A 16,641-nucleotide genomic window follows, 5' to 3' on the forward strand; every position below is an offset into this window, starting at 1 on the left:
TTAAAAAAAAAAAAAAGAATCTTACTGGGTTTCTTTCAGCTTGAAGAAGCCAGAGCAGTCATCACCCATGATTCCCGCAGAGCAGTTTGGGTTACTTCTTCAGAGGGGGTGATGTTGTAGATAGCTAAATTAAGATAGAAATATTATAGGCAGTTAGACAGAACCAGGCCTTCAGGGATGAGATGGAAGACAAGGTGACTTTGCAACTATGGACAGACACTCTGACAGACATTCTTCTTCTCTGGGCCAGACCTCAAGACAAAAGAGGAAACAAATATAGCTACATACTTCCCTAGGGATAGGCATCAGCGATTGATATTCTAAATAGGTATCAATCACCTTGAAAGAGCCCAGATGTGTCACTAAGCCAACCCCCAACAGGAAGAGACACTGTTCCATATTCATGCCAGCTTGCTATGTGACTCGCTTCCCCATTTGGTCCTGGATTTAATCAATTTTACCTGAGCAATAGTGCTTGTAATCTCATTGCACCTGTGAACTGTAGCCAACTATAGTTATGGTTGACCATAATTTTTTCCCACCTCATGCCCACCTAAGCAAGTTCCCAAGTTCTCCACCACCTTAGACCCACCTCACCACATGGTTTTACTCCATAAAGTCCCTAGAACAGACAGCTTCCTGGGGACCACCCACTCAGGACCTTCCTCCTGTCTCTCTCTCAGACAGGAGCTTTCTTTCCCCCAGTAAGTATATTCTGCTTATAACTAACTAAATAAGAATCTAACTGGGTTTATTGGCATCTAATCTTTAGCTAGGCAATGGGGATGCAGGTGTATAAGGACAGACACAGGCCCTATGATCAAAGCTCATAGTCAAGTGGAAGACAGAGACAAGTAAAACAGAACCATGATGCAAAAGCAGCCACAAAGCAGGGTGGATGGCCTCCAGCTTTTCCTGGAGCCCCCTGAAAGGCAAGGAAAGAGGACAGCAAGAAAGGAGCCAGAGGGAGCCTGGCCTCTTTGAGGCAGACAAATACTGTCTCCTCTGTTTCCTTCTTCATTCACATAGGGTAGAAGAGGCCAAGTAGGAGACGCCAGGCTGAACCCAAGGCCTACAGCTATGGTCTGAGCTTCTGGCAATGCTGCTACCAAGCAGGAAATTCTGACTGTTTACACTGCTTACTTTCTGACACCCCTCCTTTCTCAGCTTTCAAGTGCCTACATTCTGGTTATTCCCTATCAGTTTCCCTAATTCCTCATCCACAGCTCCCTCCCTGCCCTTTTCCACCTGTCTCTTAGAAGTCGCATTCCCTAGATTTCTCAGCTCTCTTTTTTTCTTTAGACTCTGTGACCTAAGTAACTACCTATGAGTTGAGGATTTACCCATTCAGCCATCACTCATGTATTCATCCATTCATCTAGCATTCACAGAGGGTCTGCTAGGTACCTGAGACTACATGAGGTCTGAAATTACAGAAATAAGGGACACAGAAGTCCTTCAGCTTATACGTGGGAGAGGGGCCTGATAAATTATAGTGGAGAAGTACAGTAAGTGTTAGAAAAGAATAACACTGAAAACACAGAAAGGACCCTGACCTATGCCAGGTGATGCAGAACAGAATCTTCCAGAATAAATAGAAAAGGGCTTTCCACAATGAGGAATGAGTGTTTGCTGAGGGATAATAGAGGAGTGCTCTGGGGAAGATGCTTCCAGTAGATATGGCTCCAGAATAACAGGTGTGCCAGAGAGAATTTGTTGAAGAGAGAATCACAGAGGGATATCATGAGGGGATTTTATTTAGACTTCAGAAGTTATTCACAAGTGCCCACTAAGAGGTTTAAGTTAGGGAGCATCTTGACAATATTTGCATCTTGGAGAGATCATTCTGCAACAGTATGGAGAGGGAATGAGAATGATCAATGAGCAAGTACTACAAGCATCACATGTCAAAACTGGATCATTCCCACCTATTATGCACTGTACTACAAGGCAGACCCTGGGATCACTTATTCTTCTGATGAACATTTATCAGTGCAAATGTACCCAGTCCTGTTCTACACTCTGGGAAGAAAGCCATGAAGCGAGATAGCCCAAGACCAGTACCTCTGCTAATGTCTCTGAGGAAAAATCATCAACCACAGTCCTCTCACCTTCACGCACATCCATTCACCATCTCCATTCTTTCCATTCTCTGCTTTCCTCCTCCACAACAGCTCAAGGCCTTACCACCTCTTCCCTGGCCTGTATGGTTGTCCCCAACTCATTACCTTGCCTTCAGGCCATCTGTAACACAGTCCCTACTGTACTGTGCCATTAAAGAGGCTCTTAAACACCCAAGCCAGCCCAATCAGGTTAGATAAGGGCGTTTGGAAACTGTCTGCTGTAAAATCCAAACTTCCTATGTGACCTACAGGGGCCTAGAGGGTCTGGCCCAAGTCTCAGGCCTCTCTCCCTCTGCCTCCTCCTGGCACCAGATCACATGAGTGCCTTGACCAGACCACATCTCTCTTTGCTTGCCAATTTTGCATGTGCAGTTTATGTTCATCCCTCATCTCAGTGCTTTTCTCATGCCACGTCCACACTGCCGTGCTGGACAGGATGCAGTGACACATCCAGCTCCTGTCCTCAAATTGCTCACCAGCATAGGGGAGACAGACCGGCAAAGATGAGAGAGCGAAGTATAGGGTGTGATTAGTGTGCTCAGAAAGGGAGTACCAGTGTCCTCTCCCTCACCCACTCTGTCATCAACATGAACTCTTAGGAAATGAGAAATAGGTATAGAGAATGGTAATATCTTTGTTAAAAAAAAAATATTTTGGTACCAGTGAGTACAATGGGGGAAGAAGATACAGGACACAAGTGCCAGAAGCAGAGAGAGTTAGGATGTACAGTAAAGTAACAGGGATATGGCTGACATAGGCACAAATCACATGAGGAGGGGTTGACAGTACTGAGAGCCATCCACTTTGGGGGCTTATCACAGTTTGTGATGATATGTTTAGTTGACTGATTAGTGAACTGTAAATTCCATGGGAGAGACAATCATAATTGAGTAATATCCTCTGAGTGCCCACTATATGTTGGACATAAATTTGGATACTTGGGGCACATCAGTAAACACAACCAACAAAGATCTCAGTGCTCATGGAGCTTAAATTCTAATAGAAAAGATAAAAGAATTAACAAAATGATAAGTAAGTTGTATATTAGAAAATGCCAAAATCTAAGGAATGATAAAAAGCAGTGGGAAGGAGCAGGAGAGGCAGTTCTGAGAATGAGAAGGGGTAGCAGGATTAAACAGTGGGGTTCAAGTGAGCCTCACTGAGCAGATGACACTTAAACTGGCTTGAAGTGAGACCACCAGCATGCAGCAGCACTCACTGAGTGCATGCTGTAAGGGTAGAAGAAGCTCCTGTGTCTCCTCACTTTTAGCCTGTGTGCCCTCTGGGGGAGAAGGGGTGAAAAGTTCTAGTTGAGACACGTCATGTCTGAGGTGGGAAAAGCAGCAGGGCTCAGGTCAAGGCTGTAGGGTTCAACATTCTGATTCATCCTGTTGTGAATCCCCTTGATTCTGTGTCCCTCTCCCAAAGGCTCAGATTATGCTGGAGCTGAAGACCCGAGTGGAAGAACTAAAAATGGAGAATGAGTATCAACTTCGACTCAAAGACATGAACTATTCTGAGAAAATTAAGGAGCTAACAGACAAGTTTATCCAGGAAATGGAGTCCTTGAAAACAAAAAACCAGGTCTGTTTGAGAGGCTGAACCAATAGCCACAAGTAATAGGAAATTTTCACTCTGCTCGGGACAGGGCCAGCCATATTGCCCAAGCTAAGCCCAAACTAAAAGGTATAAATAATGTTCAGTTATAAAGCAAAGCTGATCATGTCAGAAATGCTTAAATAGGGTGACAAGTAAAAAAAGTAAAATACAAAATTCTCTGCAGTGAATGGTATTCACTTGGTAAAATAAATACAGAAATCAGCTAACAACATAAGTATCTCTGGAAATTGGGATTGTGGATAATTTTAATTTATTCTTTATAATTGTCTATACTTTCCAAATTTCCTACAATGAGAATTTATTACTTTTGTCATGTGGACAAACTCTTTTAAAAACAAAATGAAAAGATAGCACAAAAAATATAGAAAGGGAAGTACTAGCAGAATATTGATTCCTAGATTGTCAGGCAGTTAAATAAAATTATCCTCAGCAGTCTCTCTAGGTTAGAGTTGGTCTAGGACTCTTCCAGAGTCTTGGCTGCACAAACCCACCTGGCCCCTCATCAAAAACCTCTATGATTTTATTCAAGAGTTGTTTGTTTTTTACGGTATCTCAATAGGTCAGAGTACTTGAGAAAAACTGGCTATTAAATTTATTGATCTACTTATTTATAATTTCATTAGTTTAGTCAATGAACATTTATTTGGTGCCCTGCATAAGCCAAGCCAAAGTTAAGTCTGTGACAGCACCTCCTCAGCCTTCAAGGAGTTGTCCTGCCAGTTAGAGAAGACTCTGAGAAGCCCACATGTTGAACTGGGAAGATAGCTCAGCAGTCTGAGCACCTGCCTGGCAAGTACAAAGACCCGGGTTCAATCCCTGGTACAGCATGCTGTGCCAGCCCCCAGAATGCTGAGCCAGCCACTGAAATTAGGCGTGGTGGCACACACCTGTAATCCCAATGCTGGGGAGGCTGAGGCGGGAGGACCACTATGAGTCTGAGCTGTGTAGCAAGACCCTGCACCAAATGAATAAATAAATGTTTAAAAAGAAGCAGCACACATGTTAATGTGTCTGAGGGGTAACTGGCAGCAGTGTGCAGGCAGCAGAAGATCCTGGTGCATTCCTACTGTATCTTAAAATCCACTCGATACACATCCAAAACACATCACTGACACACCCATTCAGTCTGGGTTTTCATCATGTTGCAAGGATATAAATAAGGGAAGCATAGACCTTTCAGAGTAGAATATAGTGCAAAAAAAAAAAAAAAGTAATAGAGTGTTTGTTGCTCTAGAAAACAATGTTTAATGCAAAATAAAGGCTTAAGAAATGTTTGTGAGCAAAAGAAGGTGTTACTTGTACAATTAGTTCTTGTCCTTGTAGTGCCTCCAATGGATGTATGGAACTGAGGAATTGTGACTGTGTTGTAGGTTTTAAAAACAGATAAAGAGAAGCAGGATGTATATCACCGTGAACGCGTAGAAGAGCTCATAAATAAACAAAGCCAGGAACTGCAAGACCTGGGTAAGTCCACAAAAGAAGCTATGTGGGCTGAGCGTGACTGGTGAGAGAAAGAGGCAAGTTGGGGTGAACATCTGTGAGTCCCTCACACACAGCAGGAGTCCTGGAGTCTGTGATTGTCTGTGTGTCCAGAACTGGCTGTGTTTTTAGCCCTGTATATTCACTCGCTTCCTAAAGCTGCTGCATGCCAGCAGAAAGAACTGCCTTGAGTCCTGACTGACCACTCATTTGCTAGATGGATGGGGTCACCTTAGTAAGCCTCAGTTTGCCCTTCTGTAAAGCAGAGGTACTCATGTCTGTTTCACATATTCAGGACATTTCTTCTTGGCTCCGGCCCCACAAATGCCCCTCTGCAGAAGGGAAGATAGGGAGTTTGGCTGCCTGACAGGACGTGGAGTAGGGTCAGGCAGGAAGCTGTGCAGGTCCTCAAGCCCTAGGCGCTAGAGGCAGCTGCTCTGGCTGGGGTAGAATGGCCAAGAAAGCGCCCAGGGCTCCTGGTGTCCTGAGGCTGGTGCTGCTCACTCACCTTAATCATCACCCTTAATCATCTTCTCTCTCCAGAGTGTTGCAACAACCAAAAATTGCTGCTAGAATACGAGAAGTACCAGGAGCTTCAGCTCAAGTCCCAGAGGATGCAAGAGGAATATGAGAAACAGCTTCGGGACAACGATGAGACCAAGAGCCAGGCCCTGGAGGAGCTGACTGAGTTCTATGAAGCCAAGCTGCAGGAGAAAACGAGCCTTCTGGAAGAGGTATTCTGGGCAAGCCAGGCTGTGCCTCCCATTCGTGGAGAAAGGGTAGGATGGATTAGCTGAAGTGCAGGAGGGCAGGACAGACACCATCATTTGTTCCATGGTTCATTGATAGCTGTGTGCCAGCTTGTGCTGTTCACTAAGAATTCAACAGTGGGCCTTAGAAGTAGGATAAGTCCTCAAGGAACTGCCATTCATTGGGCAAGTAATTTTGCAAATTAATGTCAAAAATAAATCACAAGTTCCATGAGAATCGGAAGCCTCAATGTCACTGTCAAGAACAGAAACAAAACAGGGTGTAGGAATGTTAAGAGGGTCCTTGAAGTGGTGGAGCCTTAGGCTTCAGCTGGTCAGGAGGGAAGAGATACAAGAAGAGAAAGAGCAGGTCAAAGACCTCCAGCCTTCTGCTCCATTTCTCTAATAACATTCACCTCCCCTTCCCAGGACAGGCCCTTCTGCGGGTCCCACCCAGGCTCCCTAGTACAAGGGCATTGTGCGTCCATGCTCCCATGACCACACTCTCTCCCTCCCTGTGAGCCAGGCACAGGAAGACGTCAGGCAACAGCTGCGTGAGTTTGAAGAGACCAAGAAGCAGATTGAAGAAGATGAAGACCGAGAAATCCAAGACATCAAAACCAAGTATGAGAAGAAGCTTCGAGATGAAAAGGAATCCAACCTACGGCTCAAGGGGGAGACAGGCATTATGAGGAAAAAGGTACTAGGGCTGTTCCCTGAGAGACCTGGGGATGAGGAGGGGCACTGTCACAGAGAAAGCAGGGGCCACATGCACAGCTAGCCCTGGGTGGCTGTGGGGAGATGTGGCCAAACGAGTGGTTGAACCTGAGTGCGGAAAGGGAGGGACCTTGGGGAACAGCAGTTCTGCGCTCCTGGAATTGGTGCTTAGAGTTTAGAGCAGAATCTGCAGGGCCACAGTCAGCAGAAGCAAGAGCAAGTCATCATCGAGCTGATTGCTTTGCTGTCATGTCCCCTCTGCCCCGCTAAGAGGGCTTAAACTAGGTTGACATGTGTCACGTGACAAACCATTCCATTCCAGCCCCAGCCCCTGACCAAAATTTCTGTACATGTTATGAAATGCTTTTCTTCTATGCTTTTGTCCTTCTGTCTTTGAATTACAAATAAACAACCACAAAGGGCTCAGCTGGTTACTGTTTCCCCGAGGATCTCTTCTGCCCAAGGAGCAGCCCCTCTGAGTTCCTGGTGATGGAGTTAAGTCTTGTCTCCAAGGCATCTGTCTCAGCCTCTGCACAGCCACACTCACATGCTTCGACAGGTGGCCAAGCAGAGGTCCCACCAAATGCCCCACCTCCAGTGTGCAGGTTAGGAGAGCAGCACCGACAGATACCGACTGACCCACCTCAGCCTCCCCCCACCACATCCTACAAAAGAGACACTGTCTGGCTCGCCCTACTCTTCCCTTCTCACAGGGGTGCTGAGCCTCCCTGCACACTGACTCCCTGGCCTCTCACTTCTGGGCAAGTAGGGTCTGACAGAAATGCAAATAAAGTCTGAGGATGAGACAGATAACATCTTAGCCTGGAGGTGTGCGCAGCACTGGTGGCTCCTGCTCCGACTACATAGGTGGAGATGTGAGTGGATGTGTAGGATTTGTTTACAGGTGTAAACTTTTTAGTCCACTTATAGTTCAATGAGGGAAGACCTAATTCTCAGATCCTTGTAGAATTGCCAATTTTCCCAAAACATTTAGTCTTAGAGAATCAATCCAAGCTCAAAGTAAGCTCATGCTCCTTCCTATTAAGAGATCATACTACTAGTGAATCAAGAATTCCCTTCATGGGCATGGCAAACCAATATGCCTCTTCAGGTAGGGTCAACCTCTTTGACCTTGGTAGGCCATTGCTTACAACCTTTCAAGGTCAGTGTGGTCATAGAAGACCCTGAGTCCATTCAGGAAGCTGGTCTCAGGAGCCTCTGGTGCAGACAAGACAGGCCCTCCTCACATAGGCACATGGGCCTGGTTATTACCAGACACAATACTCCACCAGCCTTTTGACCTGGAAAGTTGCTGAACTGTCCCAAATGCTCCAGAACTTCACATCCAGAAGTGCCAAAATGTTGAGTGTTTGGTGTTTACAGCTGACAGGAGAGGTGATTCAGTTCTGATGGTCAGTGATAGGAGCTGGAGGAACAGAGATGAGCTCAAAGCCTGCAGGGGTCTTTGTTGTTGGCATCTGTGTCTGTAGTTCAGCAGCCTGCAGAAAGAGATTGAAGAGCGAACCAATGACATTGAAACTCTGAAAGGAGAGCAAGTCAAGCTGCAGGCTGTCATTAAGTCCCTGGAAAAGGACATACAAGGCCTCAAGCGGGAGATCCAGGAGAGAGATGAGACAATTCAAGATAAGGTAATGCTTCGTCTTCTGTCCACCCCCAGCTACAGCCCAGATGGACATGGGCCAAGGGGACAAGACCTGAGAGGCAAGGGCCCCTGGCTGCCTGAATACGTCTTGGTGAAGTGGCTGCTGTGTGGTTGGCACTGGGCTCATTACTGTTGACACAGCACACTGAGTTCTGCCACCAGCCAGGGGTGTGCACAGTGCAGTTTTAATGGCTCAGGAAACTGAGTCATAAGATGTTAAGTATCCTGTCTAGGGCCACACAGTATAGGAGCCAGGCCTGGGTTAAGAACCTGAGTCAATGAGTTCCAAGGCCCCTACTCTGCACTTCTTCCGGCATCCTAGGGTAACACAGCTCTGCAGGCTGAGGGTAGTTCATGTGTCACACTGTCCACATGGTCCCCTGATTAGGCACGGAATCCCCTGAGCTTGGCCCTATAACTAGTGGATACCCCCAGGAAGCTGGTACCACCTCATAGGCTCCCTTTCTCACGGAACACTCAAAAAGACAGACAGACACACATTCCAGGAGGCAAACCACCTAGTATCCAGAATTTAGAACTATTGCCTGAGCAAGTCAAGAGCCCATTACCGGTGCTGGTGAGATGGCTCAGTGGTCTAAAGCACCTACTCAGAACAAGCTTAGCAGAGCACAGGGACCGCGGTTCAATCCCCCAGCATCACATGCTAGCCAGCCCCGCTCCCCCATAAATAAAATTTATTTTAAAAAAAGAGCCCATTACCCCTTCTCCATCCACTTTATGTCTATTGCTTTAGCCAGACAGAATTCCCCTGTGGTTGAGTGTGAGGCTTACCATTAGATAAGCAGCTTCCAGCGCAGGTCCTTCCATTTCCTGGGCATTGTATGTTGGCAGCTTCTCTAGGCCTTCATTTTTCTCTCCTGTAAAATGGGGATGATAACTACCTCAAGAGATCTTTTTAGGATTACCTGGAATGGTGCCTGAATTCCACTTCTGCATATGAATTTTGCATAGGAATCTAGGAGTTTTGGGGGAAGCACAAAGCTGTCTTCAGATTTTCAAGGAGACTATTGACAAGAAAAGACCAAGGCCTCCTGACCTAGAAAACTTTCAGCAGTCTCCTAGCCGGGCCTTCCCACTACATACACTGACCCCTACCACCAGGGCCACCAGAACTCAAGCGTACTCCCCTATATCCTTTAGCAGCTCTTCATGGCCTACAGTAGGAGCCAGCAAGCTTTCTTTTTTTTTTTTTAAATAAATGACTGGATGGTAAATATTGTAGGATTTGCAGGCCATATTTTCTCTGTCTCAACTAATCAACTGTGGGCACCATATGTGAAACCACCCACAAACAAATATAAATGAACAAACATGCCTGTGTTTCCATAAAATTGTACAGAACTGGCAAATTTGGCACCCAGGCTGAGTTTGCCAACCCTGGCCTGTGGGGTAAATTTTAGAACCTTTATCCCGCTGTGCAGACGCTGGCCTCCTGCCCCCACCTCCCAGCCTCGCTTATCACTTCCTGGGAGTCACCATGCACTAGTCGCACAGGTCACTCAGCGCCCGCCATGCACGCCCTGCCTTCCGTGCCTCCCTCCTATGCAACGTTTGTCACATTTTCAGGCTATATTTGTTTACACATCTACCTTCACTGCTAGTGTTTTATCCTTGAGGTCAGGGACTATGTCATCTTCTAATGTCAGTACTTGGCAAAGGATCTTCATTTAGTAAATGTTTGATGGATGGATATACCCATGTTATAACTAGTGTTACTATGCACTGAATTACCTGAAAACAGTAATGAAAAGCAACTATTATCTGTATGAATCACTATCTAATTTTTGGGACAAAGTAGCTAAAATACACAATTTAAAGGAAAAAAGATTTATTTTGTCTCACAGCTTCAGAGGGTCCAACCCTTAGTCACCTGGCTCCAAGGCAGGAATGGCAGAGGGCCTGGTAGAAGAGATCTACGCAATAGACAGCAGAGAGGAAAGCGCACGGAGTGAGCTATGCAGTCTCCACAGGCGTGCTGCCAGCCATCCACCCCTCCAGCTGGGCCCCTCCTCACCACACACTCAGCGGTAAAGGCATCAGTGCATTAATCCACTGCTGAGTACAGAGCCTTGTCATCCAGTCACTTTCCAAAATCTCCAGCTCTGAGCATCTGGCTGCAGGCTTGTCCTGCCCCCAATGTCTGAGGCCTCCGCTGGGAAGACCAAGGGGGACTCAAATAGCTGAAACCTGGAGGCTCAGCATCCACAGCGGCTTTTTTGCTCATATGCCCAGCACCTTGGCAGGGAGACAGGGATGCTGGGTCTTCCACCCAGCCTCCCTGGGTATGCCAAACCTCTTACATAGCAGGTGGCTTCCCCCACACCAGCTATCCTAAGGGAGCCAAGTGGAAGCTGCTTGGCTTTCTGACCTAACAACCCTTCAGTTAGGGTCTTTGGGTTATAAACAAGTCACAAGTCCAGCCAGAAGCAAGGGAAGGGAATTAGATTCCATCTCCTAAGAGAAGTGTCAGGGCCACTTTGTAAAAGAGCAGCAGGGCAGGATGGGAGCCGCTGTCATCTACAGCCTGCGTGGGAATGAGCAAGTGGACTTCCTGGCGCAGGAGTGAAGGAGTGAGTACTGCAGCCCAGCGGGAGCGCCAGCCCTCATACCGCCAGTGAGGCGTCTGTGGCCTCCTCACACAGGAGAGCCACAGGATTTGGCGTTTGTCCTAAATGGATTCCATGTGCCAGGGCCTTGTGACACCTCACACTTCTCTTTCATCTCACCCCCAGGAGAAGCGAATTTATGATCTGAAAAAGAAGAATCAAGAGCTAGAGAAATTCAAGTTTGTGCTCGACTACAAAATAAAGGAGCTGAAGAAGCAAATAGAACCTCGAGAGAATGAGATCAAGGTGATGAAGGAACAGATTCAGGAGGTGAGAGCCATCTGCGACACCCTGGCTTCTCAGACCCTTTCTCTTCCTCCACTGTCCCTGCCTGGCCTGAAGGGAATGAAGAAAACTCTTCCATAGCTCCTCTGTTTCCAGCAAATGTGCAGCTGCCACTCCACACAGGATACCCTGGAAGACCCTGGCCCAACTGAGGGTCCAGCTGTCCAAAAGCATAGTGCTTCATAGTGCCCCCATAGAGCTTGCTGTTGGTCCTTGAGGTGGGCTTCCTCCCTCCCATAGTTCCATGTGTGGGCCCAGATAGTGACAGGAAGACACAGCTATTAGGCACTCTGCCACTAGAGGACAGTGTGTACTCAGCCAACAGGCTTGCTCACCATCAAACACCACTAGGTTTCCACATGCTTCTCAAACTGCAAGTTGTTGTAGGCCCTTGGGTCACCCATGATGTTTGGACTTCATCTGAAAAGGAATGAGAAGTCACCTAAGGCTCTTGAGCTGGAGAGTGGCACGATTTAGAATGTGCTCTGGGAACAGACTGAAGGTAGAGGGAGAGAGATTAGAAGCGAGATGTTTCTAAGATTCCAGCGAGCTCTAAGTGTTCCCTCTTGTCCCCTGTCTCCCTGCACACTGCATTTCCTTATCACTGGTGTTCACCTGCCAGCCTCCCCTCTCAGGGCCTGGGCCCTTCCAGGAGCCTCTGGCCTGGGGGCTTTGCTCCGAGGGCTCACCCTGCCTTGCAGCTCTACTTTCTGCAGGAAGGAAGCCTCAAACTCCTAGCTTGTGGGTAGAGCTAAGATCTCTATAAATGAGTACCCTTGTTTGATTCAGGTACCTTCCTTCAAGCTTCTCTGCCAACTCTAAGCTCCCTGTCTTTCGGAGAGGGGTTTCCAGAGCCCCATTGATTTAGTTTTTACTCATTTGCTCATCTAGTACAGAGCTTCTCAGCATCAACACTAACAGCAGTTGGGAGGCGAATGTAATGGCACACACATGTAATCCTAGCACTTGGGAGGCTGAGGCAGGAGGACTACTGTGAGCTTGGGGTCAGCCTGGACTACAGAGTGAGTTCAAGGTCTACCTGACTTACATAGTGAGACCCTGTCTCAAAACAAAAAATAAAAATAAAAATAATAATTAGGGGATAGAAAATTCTCTGCTGTGGAGGAGCTGACTTGTGTACTGCAGGCTATTTAGCAGCAACCCTAACTGCCACTGGCACCCTTGCCTAGGCAGGCATTACCGAATATCCCCTGGGGATAGGGGGCAGAACGCCCCGTGCTGCTGAGCATCACCGAGTATGATGAATAACACAGGGAAAAGTCCGTGCTGGAAGGGAGGCGCCTGCCACCTACTAATCTAGTCTTCTGGTGGTGCAAATACTCAAATTTCACATATTTCATAACTTTTGCATAAAACAAATTATTTTTATTCTCAGCATAATTTGAGCCTTTGGAGGGAGTGAGTGAGTAGAAGTAAACATAGAGAAAGAAGCACAGCTGTAAGCGTGACGTGACCTTCAGCCCTGCAAAGGAGAAAGGAGAGGTCCCTTTCTCTCTTCCACATGCCAGATCCCTGATCCAGAGCATCATCATCTCTCTGGGGCCCAGCTGGCCTGCCTGGCTCCAGTCTAGTTCTTTCCAGTAAAACCTCTCTGTCTGGCCCTCTCCACTCCTGCCAATTCTGATTTTTAAAACACACACACACACACACACACACACACACACACACACTTCAGTGGTTCCCTGAACATTCAAGATGAAGGCCACACTTCCCACCACTGAGTCCCTGCCCTGTGTTACCAGCCCAGGTGACCTCAGCCCTTCTCCCCTCTGACCTTGCATCGTCCCTCCTGCAGCCTCCTGTGCCAGTGTCCCCTCCGCAGAGATGCACCAGGCTGCCACACCTCTGCTCCTCTGCGTGGGGCTCTGTGCTGCCTGCTCTCTTCCTCTGCATGCCTGCAATTGTTGCTTTTCCTACAAAACACCACAGATGCGTCCCTCTGTGGGGGCCAGCTGCTCACTGCCCTGCGCATGCACGAGATACTTTCCACCTTGAATATACAGTGTTTATCCCCTTCTACCTTAATGTCTGACTCACTTCTTATATCCCTTTAGACTTGCAGCTTCTTGAAGAGAGAAACTACTGCTTAATCCATTGCGTGTCTCCAAGCCTGTGGCAGCTGGACAGCCCTTTCTAATGACACATTCGTTAGCTGTACAGTGCTCACCCTCGCTGTATTGTCTCTGCAGGGTGGCCCTACATAACCCCGCGAGCACTGCCTGTTTGTCTTATCACCATTCCAGAGGCAGATGGTTCCAGCCCCTCCATATGCCAAGCTATTGATCCCTCTGCCCACCATACTTGCCATTCATTCACTCATTTATTCATTCATTCATCAAATATTTATTGAGTTACATTTATGCCAGTAGGTCAAAGAGCTACAGTGCCTAATAAAATGCTTCTAATAATGAAGAAAGCAGTCTTCTAAAAGCTGCTTTCTCATGTTCAGAACATGGATGTGGCTCAGTAGGGCAGTCGAAATCGGACCAAAGGGCATGGAGGCTACTCCACCCGGCCCCAAAAGAGCTGTTCCAACTCCAGCTTCCTCCTAACAGGAGTACTAGTGTCCATCTGCACTTGTGTACAAATGAAACATTTCCCTTTGCTTTGGGCAGGAATGAGGTCCCCTGAATGCTTATAGCCTGATGCGAAGTTCCAGTTAATAGTCACATGTCTTTAGTTAGCAGAAATGCAGGGATGAATTGGAAATATTTCAGAAGCTCATTGGCGGTATTTCTTGATTCAAGAGAATGATGAAGTGAGATTCATTCTTAGCGTCCTCCTTCCTGTTTTATGCCTTAGACTGGAGATGGCTCCATGCCATGCTAGGGTCTTAAAACTCTGCTTTAGAATCTGCCCCAAATTATGCTTTAGAATAACTATGCCTCCCAAGGCGCAAGTTTCGTTCAGACAACCTCACAGAGCAGGACATGCGCTTCTCCAGAGAACTTGCTTCATGTTGATTGACATTTCAATATTTCAGAGTTACCAAGTTAGAAGGAATACAAGACTAGGAAAGAATCAGCACGGGCTAGGGAAGGGAAGCCGACAAAGATGGAAATGCCCGGCTTGACCATAGAAACATGTGGCCCTACCTTGACATCAGTCAAAGAGGTGGGGGCTTTCAGGCTGGCAGGAAGTAGTAAGAAAGGTTTTATCAGGTGGAGATGGGTGGAGACTAGAAAAGAATGCCCTGGTGTTGGGGACCATTCCCACCAAGGGTTTCCAGCTCTTAAATGTGTTTTGCATTCTTTTTCTGACTTGGCCTTGACTCTTTTCCCTTGTCTCTATCTATAGATGGAAACTGAGCTGGAGCGTTTCCATAAGCAGAACACACAACTGGAGCTGAACATCACCGAGCTGTGGCAGAAACTGCGGGCCACGGATCAGGAGATGCGCAAAGAGAGACAGAAGGTGTGAGGATTTTCAGAGTCTGGCAGTTCTTGGACTCGGGATCTGGCACCTGCCTGCAACGGACAGCTGGCTTCTTAGAGACAGCCAGCCCATTGCTAAGATACACTTCCCATTTTAACTCACACGCTTTTCTTTCCCACAGCCCTGCCTGATTCCTGGCCCTGCAAGGGTACATGACTGAGTCCAGCCAAGAGTATAAAGTGACTCGGGTACAGTGATCAGGAGTGAGAAGCCAGTTTCACAGGAACTTTCTTATCCTTTGGCTTCTTTGGCCTAGGAGGGAACCTGCCCAAATAGGTCGTTTGTAGTCAGTAGATTGCTGAGGCTAGGAGAACCTCAGAGATCGTCCACACTGGTCTTGATACCATGATCTAAGTAAGCAAAGGAAGGCTAGAAAAAGTAGGGAGTTAAATTAGTAGGTTAAACTCCAACCAACATCCTAGCTAGCTTATAATCAGTTCAGGAAACCAGGTCTTCTGGTCCTGGGTCATGCTACGGCTGTGTCCTCTTCGCCTGTTTCAGGCCACCCCATAATGTTGGCTGGGTCAGATTGAACTTTTCCATCCTCCGCATCAGGCATTTACTCCTGAACAAGACCATACAATAAGCTTTAGCACCGGTATAAATAGATTTAGGCTCCTCCCCTCACAAGCTGGGGAGCTGGTAAGTGTTGTGTAGCGTGTGTATAGTGCAAGGCATGGTGGCAAATTGTGGAATGTGGAGATGAGGCATGGGAGTGAGGAGACAAGAGAGGCCCTGGAGTACAGTACGGGAGGACAGGATTCAGAGAAATCATGACTGAGGAGAGGGAGCTCATCCCAGTGTATAGATAAAGCAGTCCACCTGGCTGTGGGGGGCTTCCTTCCCACCCTTTCATAGCAGTAGTTCTGGGTGAGCTCAGGAGGTAAATATGAACAGCTGGCCGGGATTTGCAGAGAAAGATTTTTTTTTTTAACCTGTAGCAAGGGTTACTAGCAAGCTCCACCCACTGGGCCAGAGTAGTGGAGTGTTAGCAAAAGCCTTGCCCCTCGTGTAGCACACTACCTACACTTGTGGGTAAATTTGTGTCATCTATCTTGACTCTACAGGAATGTGTGTGGCTGCTCCAGCTTCCTTTTATCTTTTTTATTTTTCTATTTTTGAGACAGTATCTTGCTACATAGTTCATGCTGGCCTTGAACTCACTTTTGTACCCCAGGCTGGCCTCTAATTCAGTGATCTTCCTGCTTCAGCCTCCTGAGTGCTATGACTATAAACATGTTGCACATGCCTAGCTCTGTGTGTGTGTGTGTGTGTGTGTGTGTGTGTGTACATGTGTGCACTCTTTAAAATGAAACCTTGGATCCAAGAATGGTGGCAGCACCCATAATCCCAGCACTCTGGAAGCTAAGGCAGGAAGATTGCACGTTGGAGCCCAGCCTGGAGAATTTAGTGACTTAAGAGACCTAGTCTCAAAGTAAGAACACAATAAACAGCTTGAGGTAGAGCTCAGTGTGAAGACTCTGGGTTCCATCCCGGTGCTGTGAAGGAAAGGCACCCTGAGCCACCCTGGAGGGCCTGAGGCTAGTTGCCCAGCCCGGCAGGTGCGCAGAGGTCTCTGCCATCCCCTGAGATCTGTGCCCACACAGGACTCCATGTGGCCGAGTGTAGGCAGCTGTAAATCCCAGTTGAGGTTCCTCTTGTCCCTTTCTATGTCAGAAGCCTCTTGTCCAGCCCCTGCATCTCAACCTGCAGAGCAGCCTGCAGTGCCAAAACTAAAAATCCAATTGCAGGAGCGGGACTTGGAAGCCCTGGTCAAACGGTTTAAGACAGATCTTCACAACTGCGTGGCCTACATCCAGGAGCCGCACCTGCTGAAGGACAAGGTCCGAGGTCTCTTTGAGAATTATGTACAGCGAGCAGACATGGTGAGCAGCCCCCCCACCAGCGCCCCCAGCAGGGCC

General features: G+C 47.5%; 1 protein-coding gene across 2 annotated transcripts in view; it reads left to right on the forward strand.

Annotated features, from left to right (window-relative positions):
* The window catches only part of Cfap57 (cilia and flagella associated protein 57), a 73,678-nt gene that overhangs the window by 46,264 nt on the left and 10,773 nt on the right, over positions 1-16,641 (forward strand). For both annotated transcript variants that reach the window (XM_004647594.2, XM_023707886.1), the window contains 8 exons: positions 3,552-3,707; positions 5,114-5,207; positions 5,766-5,956; positions 6,498-6,671; positions 8,179-8,337; positions 11,105-11,248; positions 14,582-14,698; positions 16,471-16,605. In XM_004647594.2, the coding sequence (XP_004647651.1) occupies positions 3,552-3,707; positions 5,114-5,207; positions 5,766-5,956; positions 6,498-6,671; positions 8,179-8,337; positions 11,105-11,248; positions 14,582-14,698; positions 16,471-16,605 (1,170 nt within the window). The remainder of the gene's footprint in view (positions 1-3,551; positions 3,708-5,113; positions 5,208-5,765; positions 5,957-6,497; positions 6,672-8,178; positions 8,338-11,104; positions 11,249-14,581; positions 14,699-16,470; positions 16,606-16,641) is intronic.

This window comes from Octodon degus, unplaced genomic scaffold, assembly GCF_000260255.1.
Source record: "Octodon degus isolate 3935 unplaced genomic scaffold, OctDeg1.0 scaffold00315, whole genome shotgun sequence".
Taxonomy (NCBI): domain Eukaryota; kingdom Metazoa; phylum Chordata; class Mammalia; order Rodentia; family Octodontidae; genus Octodon; species Octodon degus.